This window comes from Haliotis asinina, chromosome 11 (genome assembly GCF_037392515.1).
Source record: "Haliotis asinina isolate JCU_RB_2024 chromosome 11, JCU_Hal_asi_v2, whole genome shotgun sequence".
Lineage (NCBI taxonomy): Eukaryota > Metazoa > Mollusca > Gastropoda > Lepetellida > Haliotidae > Haliotis > Haliotis asinina.
The window spans coordinates 13,783,893-13,802,319 of record NC_090290.1 but is presented as its reverse complement, the minus strand read 5'-3'; the positions used below and the strand labels follow the sequence as shown (position 1 = coordinate 13,802,319).

General features: G+C 39.8%; 1 protein-coding gene across 1 annotated transcript in view; it reads right to left on the bottom strand.

Annotated features, from left to right (window-relative positions):
- The window catches only part of LOC137256074 (muscle-specific protein 300 kDa-like), a 140,103-nt gene extending 126,908 nt beyond the window's left edge, over window positions 1-13,195 (bottom strand). Inside the window, exons 1-6 of the mRNA XM_067793767.1 lie at window positions 13,061-13,195; window positions 5,163-5,291; window positions 2,437-2,487; window positions 1,470-1,625; window positions 1,082-1,150; window positions 529-693 (exon numbers count right to left, since the gene is read on the bottom strand). Of these exons, the coding sequence (XP_067649868.1) occupies window positions 529-693; window positions 1,082-1,150; window positions 1,470-1,625; window positions 2,437-2,487; window positions 5,163-5,291; window positions 13,061-13,108 (618 nt within the window). The 5' untranslated portion in view covers window positions 13,109-13,195. The remainder of the gene's footprint in view (window positions 1-528; window positions 694-1,081; window positions 1,151-1,469; window positions 1,626-2,436; window positions 2,488-5,162; window positions 5,292-13,060) is intronic.
- Between the last annotated feature and the right edge of the window lie 5,232 nt (window positions 13,196-18,427).

The following is an 18,427-nucleotide window of genomic DNA, read 5'->3' as shown; positions in this document are numbered from 1 at the left end:
CAAAGGGCAGTGTCTGAGCGGGTTGTCTTAGAGTTGTGTCCCTTGACCGCCAGGTTCCAGTCTGTTTTAGCCCTATTAGTCATCCACTCGTCAGCCCCCAAAACCTCCTCCTAAAGCCAATATCCTGATCACATCAGTCGGTGGCGCTACCCTTTTCCTCACTCACATGAGCTGTAGTTGTTACTCTTCACAAGCCTTTCAGTTATTGAACTGAATGCTAATCCACAATGAAAGCATTAAGTATTAATAACCTGCTTGAAAGCACTAATCTAAATAATGACTGTGGCATAAAGATGGTGAGACAAGTATAAGATTTCCTCAGATGGAATGAAGCATTTGTTAAACAAGCCATTACTTCAAGCGAGTGCAGGACGTCTCAGAAGTAGGACTCTTGTATCTGGACTGAAGCAACGAACACAATCCATGACAGCACCAGATGACAGTCTGTGGTAGCTCTGTACCTTTGTACCACTGCACACCAAAAATATTATCATCTTACTGCCTAAACAAATAAACCTTGAGGCCTACCTGCTGAAGCTGTTGCTGAAGCAAAGACACTTGATGGGCGAGTGTTTGTGTTTCTTGTGTGTAGTCCTGTGCAGATTTCTCAGCTGTTGCTTTGAGTCGCGAGGTCAGCTGTTGAATGATGAGGTCCCTCTGAGCTAATGCTGAATGCAGATCACCAGAATGGATCTGAAAATGGATGTCATGCCAAATGAGTTTACTGAATAAAGGGTAATGGTTTCAGTTTGCCCCCACACAAACCTTGAAAGAAAACACTTAAGAAAAGGAAATTAACTTGTTACAATGCTGGACAGATTGCTGTGAGTTTTGTCTGTTATTTGCTCTAGTGAAATGTGGTGTGCTGTAATAAACTCCTGTGAGTTACGTCCCTTTACATAAACAAACATGGCAGGTTGGACTATTTCCCTTGAAGGATGAATTTAAAGCAACATGAGGGCCGTTCAAAGCTTCTGTGGGCAAAGTGCCAAAGGAACACTAAATTCAAGACAGCTTCCAAACCATTCAAGAACAGATGTGCCTATCACCAGACTTGTATTTAGCAAAAGTGAATGCTCACCCTCATTTCAGCAATGCCCATTCGGCCTTCTGCTATGTTGTTTTCACTGTCCACAGTTTCTGTTTTTTGCTGTTGATAAGAAGTTTACGAACAAGGTGAGATACAAACACGCATGGTTACTAAATAACATTAGGGCAGTTGATGTCGATTTCATTACAAGCATCATGCAACTCAGCCATAACAGTGAAACTATTTACATTTCTATCATCTACCAGATACTTCCTGAGGAAATTTAATTATGAAACACTCCCAAGTTACTAAAGTGTCAGCAATGTCACAGCTACAGCTCTGTAAACTGTAGGCAGGGTTGACATTTTCAATCCATTTCGGAAAATACCAATGTAATGGAAGCCTATTCTATTTAAGTTTCCTTGCTGGTGAGTCTCACCTGTTGTTTTGGTTGCTGTCGGAGCAGGTCATTCTCCTGCAACACTTTGTCCAGGGCTAGCTGCTTCCCTTCAATCATCTCCTCCAACTCAGCAACTCGACGTGTGGCGTCTACCAGCTTTGTCTGGTAGTACACGGAGGAGTGCAGGTCAGCCTCCTGCAACATGGAACACCATGGGTGGCAATGAGTGCCATAGAGGGTGACTTCAAATGGTAAGGACATGTCATCAGAACATTTTCTCAATTCAAACTTTTAAACAATATCTTGAAAATAATACTCTGCCTGGTGTGTATTCTACATATGACACACAATGTTACATCTAGTGGACATCAACATCTCTATTTGTCTCCTGCTATCTATAATCTCTGAGAAAACAGGACCCACAACTCTTAGTAATGTGACCATGATTGGTGGAATTCAAGATATTGTCCATTTACAAACACTTTGAAACATTCTTGCAGTTGTAAAGTTAGGTGTAAAAAATGCCATATTAACAGAGGGTGAGTGGCGGTTGCGCTGCTTTGAGTGTTGTTCCAGCAATATCATGGAAGGGGACACCAGAAATGAACTTCAAACATTACAAGGAATCAGACTCAGGTCTTCAGGGTGACGAGCAAACGCTGTAACCACTAGGCTACACCACCTCCCCTTCAGAGAAAAAAAACATCTGTTGGAATAAAACATTCAGTGCAATGCACTGAAACATCTAGTGGACCATCCTGATTGGACTTTCATAGTCCAGGTTTGTTCATCAGGAGTGGAATCTGGACTTGTATGGTCTGTTACCTCTCTTTCCCTGTCAATATGCTGTGGGATATGAAAAGCTGGAATTTACATAAAATCACTACCAACAAGATATTTTCCTAACCCTCAAGATACCAGATACACTGGACAAACAGAGAATATGTACATGTGCAATGTGAAATACAACAGCCAGTGCCTGGAGCAGGTGCCCCTCCTGACCTACCTCTGCTGACCACTCCTCCCCACTATAGCTGACCACTGAGCTCTGGTCACTCTGAAATAAACAACACTCAACATGCACATGCAAAACATGCAACAACATTTAAACAACAATGACACAACAGTGAGTGAGTTGGGGTGTCGTAACGGTTAGTGTCATCAGGAAGGAAAGTCAGAAAGTCAGGTCAAATGTTTTAACTGGTAAAATAAAATACAGTCGAGCACCATTATGTCCAACTCTGATAACTCAATATCTCTGTTTTGATCCCAGCAAAATCCTTCATAATTTATCATAGTTCAAGCTCGATATTCAGCTACCTTTCATGGGCAAGTATCTCTTTGAACTGAGAATGTTTTAGTCATTTACACACAGTGCACCATGAATCAAAAAGTGATGCAGCAGTGTACCAAAAAAAGCTGTCTGTAGAAGGCGGTCGTCTTATCTATGAGAGACAATTTCATGAAAGTATTTTTCTGGCCATCAGTGCCCTGTCAGGACTATCTTACAGGACAGCGGTACACCTGCTAGGAAGTTTACGACGATTACAGCCACTTTGTTTTAAATCATTAATAAAATACAAATCGAAGTATACAATTTTCATTATTTCAAACTATTTTGCCCTTAGTCATTATTAAGTTCCGTACCTACCTATTTACACACAATATTAATTTTGAAGAAGCTATAATCCTGTCTGGTCGCCATTTGCAAAATGATGTGCCAATCCAATCAGCTGTTTCCTGTCACTTCACATACGGCCACACAAGAGATACACTCAAGTACTGCTAATAGTGGGCCCGATTGCTATTGTTTTGTTGTTTGCACGAGCACTATCAAGAAGTGGGCGATTATTACAGTAGGACAGTCATTTGTACCATGTCATTATACATGCTACTAAATATCCCGTCATCCTTGTATATTTCATTTTTACGTTATCGGAAAACTATCATCGAAAGATTTCTCAAGATTTCTCGTCTTTTCCCCAATATCCGTGACTTTTTGCTCAGTACCTGGATACCTGGATACAACAGGGGTAAATACCTCCATTTTCAAAGCTCCATGTGAATAACATGAGGCGATTTGTTTGATGGCAGGTATCGTTCGAAAGCTCTGAACATCAACCTTGCTATGAACATTTTTACATATGCTCACTTAGCATACTTACGTTTTACATCCAAGACTGTAACTGCCAGGTGTCTGATGCAGGGGGGTCAGTTTATGCACGAAACATACTATTTTGACACTGATTTTACGGGTCAAGTTAGGGGGTTGGCTTATCTTTGGTGTTGGCTTATACACAGTAATATACGGTAAACTAATTGGGTCTACATCAGTTGAGGATGTCACTTGTTTGTTAATTAATTAGGATTAATTAAGAATAATTAATTAGGAAGGACTCACTGTTTCAAATCAAAACATACTCAGAATCCAGTGAGGGTTTTGTGTAATCACATGACCAGCATGTGACTGTGTGAGTTGTTTCTAAATGATATGTGATGATATGCCGTGGCTAGATGTCTTGAAGTTTGGATAACTCAAATTGTTTTTTTACGTCCCATGATTATCAAGACATCAATGCTCGACTGTATGTGGTTCATTGTATCATTACCACACAAATTCTCTGCTGAATTTCTTTCCCTAGAAGTTCACAACATACTGCCAAATCTCAATAATTTGTTCACATTAGTACTACACAAATGATCTTCCATTTTATTATGTCAGAACAACCTTCCATCCAGTCTACATAATCATTTATACCTCACTTGCCAAAGAACACACAGGTAATGATATTTAGTAGTCTAGGGGAAGGACAACCATACAGTATTACACATTTTCAAAATACAAACTTTCTTTTGTTCACTATTGACATTTTGACGACTGGACAAAGCATAGTCAGGATTAGCCTCCCACTCGATTTACACTGGTCTTAAACATCAACAGTAAACATAGCTTTATGACACTCTTAGAAGTGAGTGAGTAACTTTAGTTTTACGCCACACTCAGCAATATTCCAGTATGTGGCAGTGGTCTGTAAATAATCAAGTCTGGACCAGACAATCCAACGATCAACAGCTTGAGCATTGACCTGCGCAATTGGGAACCAATGTCATGTGTCTATCAAGTCAGAGAGCCTGACCACCCAATCCCATCAGTCGCCTCTGACAACAAGCATAGTCACCTTTTAAGCATGGGTTGGTAAAGGCCTATTCTACCCCAGGACCTTCACAGGTTGAAGCTCTTAGAAATATTCATGATATTTTAGCAGTATCATTACAGGGGCACCAGAAATGTGCTTCACACATTGTAACCATGTGTGAAGTCAGCATGATAAGTGAGTGTTTTCAACACAACTTTCTCTACGGCCCCAAGAAAATAGCCCTAAGAAGCTGTCGTGTGATAAGCTAATGTCAGTCTTTTGTTAATCTTTTCAATGGTCAGTTGAAGTTCCCAAAACCTGACAGAAAAAGAGATGTCTCCACATTTTCATACAGGAAATTGATTTTAGGAGAAGAGAAATCAGTTACTTATCACATTGTGGTGAAATATTCAAACAAAATAAACATAATCAAAGTAAATATTAAAGTCAAAGGAAATATTAACAGATTAAACACTGTGCACACACACACATGCACACACAACATGAACAGTGCACATGTAACAGCATACAAACAGCAGACACGCTCTTGCATTACTACACAAAACTGGTTGAGTGAAACCGTAGCAATACATACATCTCCTGTGAGGGACTGCACATCACTGCAGGATGATGCGTCTGCCACGCTGCCGCTTCGCTGGCTGCTCGCATCATCTTCAGTTGGCTTCCGTCTCTTCTTAGCTTTCTTCTTTCGGAATGCAGCCAACTGAAGCAAAGAGATGAACATCAGCTGCTACATTCACATCTATCTCTAATCTTAAACATTCAAACATATATTGCGTTACACTGACCCATAAAGTATAAAAGTAACACATTATCTCTTTGTTCTCAAGGCATGAAGAAATCTTCACAAGGGCAGACATTTGTTTTTCTGAGAGTAGTAGTGGTGGTCCAATGATCAAACATCAAAAATCAATCAAAAGAAGGATTAAAAATAAATATGTTTGACTTATCAAAATTTTGTTGATTTAGTATTTACTTTAGAAGAAGTAAACTATCCATCAAAACTGCCGAATATTCACAAACGAACTTGCACTCATCAGAGCTATGTGCATTGAATACAAGTAAAATTTAGACATGAAAATATTTGGAAAAAAAATGGGGAAAACCCTAAAAATTGCTGATTATTAAGAATGCATGCATATCTTTTATTATAATCGATCATTGTTCAACACAAGTCATCCATTTATCGATAGTGGATTTGCTTTCCAATTCTAAAACTACAGATCAGAGAAAGTCAAAGGGACTGGGTGTGGTGTGTCCATGCAATGTCTGGTTAGTTGACATAAACACCCATCTGAAACGAGCGGCAGAACAATGGTGTCTGCACCTGTACTGAAGACTCTATTACAGAAAATCTCCACAGTGCAGAGTATGTTTCAAACAATACATATTGCAACATCTATTTTTCTGTGTTCAAGTAAATTGAACACAAAATATAAAAAAGTCTTGTTATTATCAGCATCATCTACAATGCACACAGACATTTGTTCAGAAATGATGTTTCCTTCAAAACTGATTGGCAAAACTGTCAGAAATGCTAAAGTGATCATTCTTACATTGTCATCTCCCCATCTCCATGACTACACAGTATGTACAATCAGTATCAATCACAGGCAAACTGCTCAGAAAATATATACCACAAGACAAATCTCATGAAACATATCTGCATTGAAACATATCACAATGAAAGTGCTTTGCAAGTAGATGGCCCTAGACACTGCACACCAGGTTTTGTATTGTTTCATCAACAGTGTTATAACAAGGGTCCAGCTATCATATTAACTTCAACTTACTTGCCTCTGGTGCTCTCTATCAGTCAAGTGTCCTCTAATCCCTCTGGTGCTCTCTATCAGTCAAGTGCCTTCTAATCCCTCTGGTGATCTCTATCAGTCAAGTGTCCCCTAATCCCTCTGGTGATCTCTATCAGTCAAGTGTCCTATAATCCCTCTGGTGCTCTCTATCAGTCAAGTGCCCTCTAATCCCTCTGGCGCTCTCTATCAGTCAAGTGTCCTCTAATCCCTCTGGTGCTCTCTATCAGTCAAGTGTCCTCTAATCCCTCTGGTGCTCTCTATCTGTCAAGTGTCCTTTAATCCCTCTGGTGCTCTCTATCAGTCAAGTGTCCCCTAATCCCTCTGGTGATCTCTATCAGTCAAGTGCCTCCTAATCCCTCTGGTGCTCTCTATCAGTCAAATGTCCTCTAATCCCTCTGGTGCTCTCTATCAGTCAAGTGCCCTCTAATCCCTCTGGTCTTCTTTATCGGTTAAATGCCCAATAATCCCTCTGGTGTTCTGCATCAGTCAAGTTCCCTCTAATCCCTCTGCTGTTCTATATCAGTCAAATGCCCTATAATCCCTCTGATGTTCTATATCAATCAAGTGTCCTCTAATCCCTCTGGTATTCTGTATCTGTCAAGTGTCCTCTAATCCCTCTGGTGTTTTGTATCAGGTTCTCTAATCCATCTGGTGTTTTCTAATGCCACATCAGAATTATAAAAACTATGTTCACCTGCTGGCACATTAACTGGTCAATGTTTAACATAACAATATTGCAGCAATAGCCTGCATTTAACCAAATGTGGACCACACCAGTGATGGGTATCATGAGCAACTATATACCATGTGACAGTGAGTGACCACTCAATGTAATGAGTCAAGATACACAAGTGTTGGAAACATAGGACCAAAACTCATTCAGAAAGTGGGAAATGTTCCCTATATTCCTGACTATGCCCAAACAATATCCACAATATCATCAGGTGACAAGTGCAATCAATGAGCACTGGAACAGAATCCAGGAAAAAGTCAGGGGCACAGCCATACCAAGCCAGGGCTTACAGATGATTGTTGCTAAATAGGTAGCGCAAACCCTCAATGTTACCTTAATATATATAGCTTTGCAACCCATCGGGCTTGCACAGAAAAAAATTGGTTTGCTTCGCATTTGATAGCCACTGAAAGCTAGCGCACCACTAACCATACCATGTACAATACAGAAACAAACATCTACATCACCTCCAATCAGATGAAGAAATGGCTCCACAACAACCAATGACTGGCAACAAACCTGTGAAAACCTAGGGTCACATAATAAAATGATCAATATTCCTTTTGGATGCATCAGCAGTTTTACAGCAGTTTTGTGGTCTGAACGTGTCTTCTCGTCACGACAATAGGTCAAGGCAACTTATAATTCATGACTATCAAGAGGGACCAACACCAATGAGTCATGAGGGAGGTGACTTTTCTAATACTTCTGGGAAACAGAATCAGATAACGCTAAAGATCCACACAGTTTACAGCCAAAGATGGTTGGTTGGTGTGTTGTTTAATGTCACTGAGCAATATTCCAGCTTCATGGCAGCGGTCTGCAAATAATCAAGATTGGACCAAACAATCTAGTGATCAACAACCTGAGTTTTGATCAATGCAAATGGGAGACAATGATACAATGACACATGTCCACCAAATCAGCATACCTGACCACTCCATCCTGTTAATCACCCTTTACGACAAGCATGGGTTGATAAAATAAATTCCAACCCGGATCTTCACAAGTAGCCAAGAGCCTGACAACAACAAACCCATAACAAAAAAGTTCCCAAATCATCTTCCAAGATCAACAACCAAATTTACTGAGACTAAGCAGGACACATTACTTCTTCAAGTCCTTCTCAAAAGAACTACATATTACATATTTTTCCATAAGATCTCACTAGGATTATCATGCTTGTCACAAGAATCCCCTGACCTACATGTCTAAGTTCAGATACTTTAAATATATAAAAGAAATCTCCTACCATTTCCATGTTGTTATCTCAGTTCTCCTGGTAACAGGTCGAGGCCACACCGACACAACTCAACATATGTACATTGGGGCTACTGTAACTCTGTACCCTTCGTACTGCACACTGTACCCTACTGTAACTGGTGCATCCCACTGCACCCTGGGGTGCTACATGTAGCTACAAGCTCGGAGACAGCAGTAGCAACTCACGACGTCGATCACACAATCAGTGCAGTTGATGAAATGCTTTCCAACTTATTGACGTGAGTAACATGCTGGACGAGCACAAAGGACATGAATAACTGTCATTGATTTCTCCCTGTCATTGTTGATCAATACTCCAGTATTCCTTCATGTCAACACAACTCAGCATTATGTTTAAGGTGAAATGTTTACTAAAGTAACATTCTACACACTACAGCTTTTGGCACTGGTAAATCATGTGACAGTATGTAAGCAATGAGTTGATGATGTTTTCACCCATTCAACAAACACCCAGCAAGAGATCGATCTACCCAGTCTGTCATACAGACCCTGAAGCAACTCTATCCAAGAAAGCCCATGCAAGTATAGAAAATGTGGCAAGTCTAGATTTCCACAGTTGAAAATAAAGAGTTCGTTGGGCTCCTTTTTATTGTATTAATCATTTTAATTTACAAACTTTTATCTTCTATAACATACATTCATTTCAGAGACTAGCCATTTGTTTAAGATCTTCTGTTCAGTAAGTATAGTTTTATGCTGCACTCAATATTGTAGCTATAGGGGGGCCTCGCATTCAAAGCTCCATATAAAATCTGTTAAAAACAAGCAAAACATACCACAATTAATCAAATATTCAGTTGTTCTTAAAAAACAAATAATCATCAAAACTTGAAAGTCTCACATCATAACTAGTAACAGCAAAAACAGGTCAATGCCTGTGTTATACGTCACTGTAATTTTGATGGTGATTGTTGCTATAATTGTTATCCATTCTTAAACAATAGATTAGACTGTAACAAGACACCAAATGTACCCTTAATAACTGAAGCAATGTTTTACTTTCCAGATTTGAAAAAAATGCCCAAAAAAACTGCCAGAGCAGAGTAAATCTGTATTGATTACCCAAAGACTATCAGTACAATAGATGCCTCATGCAAATGATAAGTCAAGTAGAGACTAAACGACTTAAACAATGTCATCAGTAGTCTTGAGCTTTACATTCCTTCTAGCAAACAAGGATAAGTTGGACCGGCTCAGAGAACATGTTTACGAGAAGTAGGCAGTCCACAGCAATGAGCAAACCATTTGGTTTGTGAAAAGGAGAGCTGACGTAGGGTAGTGCACATGCAGTGCATGACTACGAAATTGATTCCACGCCTTGCTCATATTAAGACTCTTACATGATCACACTTCATCGTTGACGACCTGGTGCCGCTTCGCTCACAATGGCAAGTTCCAGTGGGCGGCACTCATGCATGATAATATCAGGGGTTCACAGTGACTGTAAGAAAGTAACTTGTCCTTGCTAATTTTCAACTTGCCCTGATTTTTATGACATAATCATGATGATGTATTTATAAAAGAATAACTCAAATGGTATTGATGTTAATGTTTACTTGACTATTTACTGAGAAGAGATAAATAGCAAAGAGGGATAACTCTACCCATCACTGCGAAATTTAATAGCTACATTTCGAGCAGATATGAAATAAAATCCAAGTTCATCTGCAGTTTGAAACCATAAGCAGACATTATCTAGTCGTCAGTGGACAAGTAAGATACCGTTATTTGATGGCCTGCAATGAAAACTGACTTGTCCTGGCATTGGGCAATGGGATTTTTGAACCCCTGATTAAATGGGTCAGTTGTCATGTCGGTGCTCAACTTATCCTTGTTTGCCAGTAGTCATGTTTGTTTGGCATTTTAGAAATATCTGAGTAAAAAATGACAGATCCTTCATTGGAATATGATGCGACGTTTTCATATAGTCTTATACTCTTCTTTGACAACTGTGTAAAAATTACAGCCTGTAATAGTCAGTATTTGCTTGTTGTTGAACACTTCACTCAGCAATATTCCACAGTGTTCTGTAAACAATCAAGTCTTGGCCAAACATTCCAGTTATTGACATTAAGAGCATCAACCAACAAAACTAGGTTACAAACACATGCATCAACGTATTATGGTGGGGACACCAGAAATGGGTTTCACACATTGTCCTCATGTGAGGCACAAAACCCGAGTCTTCAGTGTAACGAGCGGATGCTTTAACCATTAGACTAACCCACAGCCCCAAGTAAAATGTACAACTGCGACACAAAAACAGCTAAATTGGTTTGGATGATTAAGAAAAGCCATGCTATCTCTGCAGTCTGGGAAACTGCAGTAGAAGATTTGGAAAAATTGTGAATCTTGATTCAGAACTTGACAAGATGAAATTTGTGCAGAACTGAAGCAGAATTTTTAATCCTTGTCTCATGAAATCTCCAAATGATACCACAGCAATTTTCAATACACATCAAACAACAGATCTCAGTCAATAACAAGGTGCAGTTCAAATCTTAAATTGACAGTTTTGGTATTTCGGTGTTCGGAAACATTCAAGTAATTATCTTGAGGAATTCGTGTAGCTTTTGTATAAGACAAAAAATAGATTTTGAACTTCATGTCCATATTCTGCCTGCTTGCTCACTAATCATAGAGACATCTGTCCATAATAGGCTTAAATTTTAAAAAATGGCTTTAGACATGGCCGAACTTTCAGCAGAATGCATAAAAATTGGTAGTAGAAAATATATTAACTACATCAAATATTTCAGATTGGGATATGATAAGTGTAATGCAAGTTTACAACAAAGACTCCCTAATGTCAAGTACACAGGTAACTGAGATATAGGTAACAGGAGCAGACTTGAATCTGCTGCATGGTGCATGAATGTCAAGATACCATCATCTCTATACATTGTTCTCTTAGGCCGGGAGAATCCAGTTGTCATTACAACCCTGCCTGATTTATGATACTTGTCTCAGTCAAGAAAGGATGCATGGGATACCTCCCACCTCTGTTGTGCCCACCACTTGCTAGGCGTACATTCATTGTATGTACTTAAGCATGTGATGGCTTTTGTCTGTTCCCAAAGAAGCACAGGCACTTCCGTTTCAAAGTGTTTGTGTGCTGTTCATGCATATTGTAAATAATCAATCAGTCAATCAATCCTGGTTCGATACCATGGTATTGTAAATGGTAACCTTGACAACAGCCTCATTCATGTCATGAGTTTCCTTGTTTTTTCTCAATGAAGTATATTTTCCACCCTTTTTACTAAGTTTCAGAATGGTATGCACCATCTTGTTAGACATATTTTCAAACTTTGTACAGTTTGAGATGACTTGCTCAGTACACCTGACATGCCATCACAGTTAAAGTTTAGCATGTTGAACCAACCATGCTGCTTGCCTCACTACTAGGACCAACTGCACAGAACACATCACTCCAGCACTTAAGACTCTCCACTGGCTCCCCATCAAATACAGAATCATGTTTAAGATTCTCATCTTTGTGTTCAGCTCTCTCCACTTTCTAGCTCCAGTATACATCAGTGATTTGATCTCACTCTACAACCCAACTCCTTGTGAGTACTGGACAGACATTCCATTGACAAGGAAAAAAGAATTTCAGTGACAGAGCTTTTTCTGAAGCAGGGCTGTGTCTGTTGAATAACTGGCCACCAAACATTCAGAACACTAAAGACCTTGAACTATTCAAACATGTCTTGAAAACTCACTTTATTGACAGTAAAAGGTGCCATATAAATATTTATTATTATTATTATTTGCATCCAGTTATGCTGATGATGAAATACATAATCTTGGCATGATAAAAATCACAAGACAACCATTAATTCTTGCTCTCATGTTCAACCTTTCCTCAATCATCTGTTTTATGCTCTGAAGAGTATTTTTGCAATCAACAAGATACCTGAGTAATAGGATTCAGTACATCCAACATGACCAAATAGGAGAAAGTAAAATAATAAATAGTATATATCTGCTGGGTTACAAGCTGTTCACTGGTTTCTTTGTAATGCATCAACCGGGAATCTGTAACCTATTTATATGGCAAGACGTACACCTGTATCAACATTAGGAAGCACATCTGCTGTAACGCTGATAAGGGGTGTCAGGTTACAATCCGACAAGATAAGACTATGCGTCAAGGTTGTAGGGAGCCATCCCCATCTGGCAAACTGGTGGACAAAGTGAAAGTGAAAATAATAATTTCAAGATCGTCATCACCGTTAACAGGACAATGTCTAAGCTTTGAGTGCAGAAACTGGGATGCCGTGGTTGCACAAAGGCACGATGATCGAAGTCAAACATGAATAACGATGAAATGATGCATGACAGCCTGTCAATCAAAATCAACAGGCAAACCGGAAATGCACTTTCTTTTCGTTTCTAGGCAGATTTCGTAATATTACAGTCCGGATTTCGCAAAAATAAAAACAACACACCAAACAATAGCAAACCGGAGCACTTTTCTTTTTCCATAGCGTTCTTGTAAACTTTTACAGCAGGCATATGCCAAATCACATACCTTGACACGTTGGCCGTACCGGTGCCAACATGTCTTGAAAGCCACAAAACGAATACAACGCTAGTGAAACAAACCAAATAACTGGAAATTGTGCAGATATTAATCACCTTTTCTTTTCCTGCTTCTAATTTCTTCTTTCTTTGCTCTTCTTCCATCCTTATTTGTAGATTCTAGCGATTTTGTCAACAAAAACATCTGCGGCCATTTTCTTCCATCGCGTCGCTTAGAAATGCCACAAATATATAGAGTTATCCCCCTTGTATGCAAGACTGACTGAGTCTCTTTCTTGGCTAGACTGACTGTATATATCATTTTCGAAACAAATGATTCCTTTTAAACTGAAAGTAGGAAGGTGGAGGGAAAACAACGCCGTTCAGGGACTGCGAGACAGACTATTAGGTGTGGCTAATCATTATGTCTACAATTTAGTACTTGAGCTACCTAAATTATGCCACTTTTTGATGTCATTGTCAATATAAGTGAAACGTTCGCATTGCATGGTTTTGATCACGATATGTATTATGTACAGCTGATAGTTGAATATACAGATGTCACGGGAGTCAGGAATACGGACGCTGAACAAGATATATTTATGTGTTGTCACAATTACCTCTGATACCAAAAGTACAGTATCATGCATAAACTAGGCTATCTTAGTCTATGCTACCTTTGTTATAGCATTTATCCGAAGTGTATTGATATGAAGAGGAAAAAACAGTCTATGTCATTACTGAAACCAGAGATAATCTACAACACGGATAGGTCACTTTCTTGCTTTCTTTACCATTTGTATAATTAGCGTCTGTCACGTCATGCTCCAACGCACAGTGACTTGGTTCGCTCCCAGCGCAATTTCCGAAGGCTTCGTTTAACAGTACTACAGCCAGTTTATTGTATCAGTCGGAATTTTCCAATGAACGAATTATTGCAAGAATTAAGAGCAAGAATTATATGTGAATGGATTAAAGAAATAAAGGGGAAAAAAGCAAAAGAAAGAAATACATGTGAATAAATGAAAGAATAAATGATGCACCACGACCATTCCTCCCCAAATATCTTAAATAATGCTACACTATCGCTAGAACACATTAGTAATAAATTCAGATATCCTATTGCATGTGGGAAATGGCATGGATATTGACAGAATGTTAACTGACACTGTCACACACACCTCAAAACAGAAAGTTTTAAACTAAGACAAAGTTTTCTAAACACCTTTCCAGTTTCGTACAATACTATGATGAAGAAAGAAAGAAGTTTTAGTACTATAACACCCACGCATCAATGGCGGATCAGATCAGATCGGCGACATGTCACATTTTTCACACAATGTAGATCATAACATGAAGTATTTGTTTTTGAATTAGGAAACTATCACAATTACTTGCAAACACCTTTCACCTGGTGGTATATCCATCTCATAAAAATTAACGGTGTATGTGAAAGAAGTTTTAGATTTTTTACAATGTACGCCCCACAGTATTTCAATGGCGAATCAGATCAGATCGGCGATATGTCATACTTTTCACACACCTGAAATACACCCTAGCGAGTTATAAAACTATCACTATTAGTTGCAAACACGTTTCAACTAAAGGTATATTTCCCTTCTGAAAATTAAACGATTATATGAAAGAATGTTTTAGCGATAGAATTTAGGCTTTCTTTGCTGTGTACCGAGATTTGAAGCCAGTGAGCTTTAACATGCCCACTTGAAACTTGACTACTAATCTATTGTTCGAATACTGAGACCAGTAACATTTATCTTCTACGTGTAGGTGTTCAGTCGTCGCAACACTCAGCGAAAGTAATCAGCTGTCGAAAATAAACCGGGCTCAATCTTAAAAAATAAGCTGCCGCCATATCGGTTATACTGGTCACGTGGCGAGCCGAGGCATACGTTAAGGGGGCTTTTTCGAGGAGTGATCACTGCCCCTGCCACTTCAAATTATATATCCTGTCAGATATTTTATGCGTTTTTGGACAATTAAGGTCTTTATATAAACCATCCCCTAGATTTTCGAAGCATGCACTCCTTGTACGGTGGGATAGCCCAGTGGTTAACGTGTTCGTTCGAAGGTCCGGGTTCGATTTCCCACATGGGTACAATGTGTGAAGACCATTTCTGATGTCCCCCGCTGTGATATTGCTGGAATATTGCTAAAACCCAACTCACTCGGAGCGCTCCAAGTGCTTAGGTTGTCGTACTTTTAAGAGCCATTCACAAACATTAACTCACGACTATCTTAGCTGTAAGAGAGACTAAAAATCTTATTTCACTGAAAACAACAACCCATCAACCTACAAACGAAACTATGCACACAAGTAATCAGTCTGTCTCACTGTGCCCGAACCAGGGGCTGCTTTCACGAAGCAACCTTAATTAAGGTTAACCTTAAAGGTCACATGCAACCAAAAACATAATTAAAACACATTTATCACTTATTCATGACATGTAATATACATTGCTGCTTGTAATAAAACAAATAAACAAAATTATAACCGTACAATCGCGATTCAAAAGTGCAATATTTTGTACTTGCGCTTGCTTCAACCGAAACGAGGCCCTCGGGAGACCGAACCCAGTCATAGCGGGTGGATATGCACTCAAGTGTAACGACGGCTTCCGATTGGCTGTTTCATTTGCTGATATGCTGAGCTTTCATTGTGTGTACAGAAAGATGATCTGTTTGATGGGCATTTTAGAAGTATAGCCAGTCACAAGAAAGTAAGATTCTTTATGGATAACAACTTCTTTTTGTGTACTTGATGCGTCGTTTTCAGTATGGATTCATATACTGTTGTCAAACAAAATCATATACACGAAAAGAAATCGTTATCCATGAAGAATGTATATAGAGATGTTGGGTTTGGAAAATACATGTTCTCTGAATTTGCGCTCGATCCAATAAAAAATCATGTCAGTAGAGATGGTAAACTACTGCGTGGCTGGAATCTGCCATTCGTCCAAGTACAAAGCAGGACTTGAAACTGACAAGAGTTTGCACCAGTTTCCGTCAGATCCAGTCATCCGAAAAAAATGAATGTAGTTTGTTTGCAACCCACAGACATAAAAACATGTCATGTGTATTACATGTGCCTAGTTACATAATGTGGCAGACACGGGACTCGGATGCACGAGTCATAAATCAACTTATGTCGTATAGTCTGATAAGTGTTAAGTTCAAATTGCACGTGGTCAATGATTGTAGCTGTGTATTGCATGTCGTCTTTTGCAGACAGGCAGACAGACATATAGGTGTGAATAAATCAGACACTGAGCTTTCTCTGTGACAGAGACTGCTCAACAAGTTATTTTACGCAACGAGTAGATTATTTACTTGTTTGTGTACACAACCAAGATTAGACTACTGCTCACGACCTCAGACTCCGAGCATGCATACTGTTTCAAGCTCTGCGAACCTATTCACTGCGCATGCGTTATGGACGCAGCGCAGCACAGTTTTTGAAACCAGTGTTTTCCCCAGCGCTCCGATCACTCCGATTTCGCGGGCTTTTTTTTTCATCGCGTTTTTTTTTCAACTTTATAGGTTGAATTGGCATTTTTTATGATTTGTTTCGGTAAGTGCATACCGAAAGCTACCAGAATCTGCAAAGTTGTGTTTTACGTTGCATGTGACCTTTTAACTCACATTCTTTAACATTGCACTAAAGGTACCTTAGTGACTTACGATCACCATAGCGCTTTGTGGAAGGAGGCTTCAATTTTCTCTACTGCCAAGTTCCTCCCTTCTCCCCTATTTAATGCAGTTACCCCGACCTGCCATTTGTACTAATTGTCCTACCAGGTCATGGATATGTAGAATAGCTCAGGTCAAGTTGAACAAGCTGTAGGACATGAGACATTGTTGATCCTGCTTTCTTCTCCAAGAGCATCACTTCACTGTAGCTGGATGTTCTCCCGTACCTGCCTGGTGTTGCTCCCATCCAACCTGCCCCCAACGTGCACTCTTCACTGAGATGTTAAATACACGTCAATCAGAATCTCATCTCGCAGCTGCTCCACAAGTACTAGCAAGGAGTAGCAACCACAGCAAGGACTGATTTGTCCACCCTTGCTTTGTCCTGAAGGAAGAGCTTACAGTTTCTCAGATTCCCGCGCCCCTTTGACTTAATCTCATCTTGTAACTGCATCACAAGTTCAGCGCAATGTCCATTGTCCATTGCATGGCCTTTGGAAGCACCATCCTCTCAAGATGACGGCCCGGTGACTCTTGAACACAGAAGGGATGACATTAAATCCAAAGCTGATGGCTAAGTCTTTAACTTTGTGGTGTTGTGGAGTTATGTCACTGCTCAGAGTGAGTGAGTTTAGCTTAGTTTAACGCCGCACTCAGCAATATTCCAGCTATATGGCGGCGGTCTGTAAATAATCGAGTCTGGACCAGACAATCCAGTGACCAACAACATGAGCATCGACCTGCGCAATTTGGAACCGATGACATGTGTCAACCAAGTCAGCGAGCCTGACCACCCGATCCCTTTAGTCTCCTCTTACGACCACTGCTTAGATAGTTCTTGAGACTCACGATAGAAGATGCTGACCTTGGATATACCAATGGCCCAAAGTCGCTACAAAACCCGTTCTGTATCAGCTTCAAGGAGACCTGGATTGTCACAAGATGATAATGTGCTTAGCGGGGGCGTTTTATCAGATAACGGAGTCTTTGGAACTCACCGCCCTGATAGGCTTTCACTGTCAGCGTTTTTTTTGCTTAACAGTTTTTGTCCATCCTCGATAATCTGCAGGATATGCGTTCCGATAAATTTTCATTATTCCTCACAAATAAATTAAGCAACAAGTACTTTCAGTGTGATATCTTTCATTAGTCTCGGTAGCAATTTTCGCTGGCCTGTTACTAGAGGGTAAATATTCACAGAATAGTGACCATCAAACTGATTTATCTGATAACATTGATATCACCCAAACACAACCACCCCAAGAAACAACACGCAAAATGGGTGGCATGAATGTGGCACACTTGACACATGCCGTCTGATTGGTGTAAACCTTCCTGTAATCATTCCTCTGGGACAACAAGCAGGCCGTAACTTTTATGGATGATAATGGACGCCCATGGATGTTTAAGTGTAAGAAAGAATGATTAACGATTTTATTTAGATGAACATCACACATACAGTCCATGAGCAAGGTCGCTTGATCTCAGTTCCATTGAACATGCTTGGGACATTATTGGAAGTCGTGTTTCAGGTCATCATGTTCGCGCGGGCTCTGGATGACACTGACCTGGTATTACAGAGCGAATGAAGAACATTCCACAACGGCAACTTTAAAGGCTCCTCTGGCCAATGAAAAGGCCAGTAGAAGCTTGTATTTGGGCAATCATGAGACCAGTGAGCTGAACACGGGGCAATCGTGAGTAAACGTCAGGCGAATATAGGGTAAATGTTGGTCAAAGTGAGACGAGTAGAGGGCAATCATGAGTCAAAAT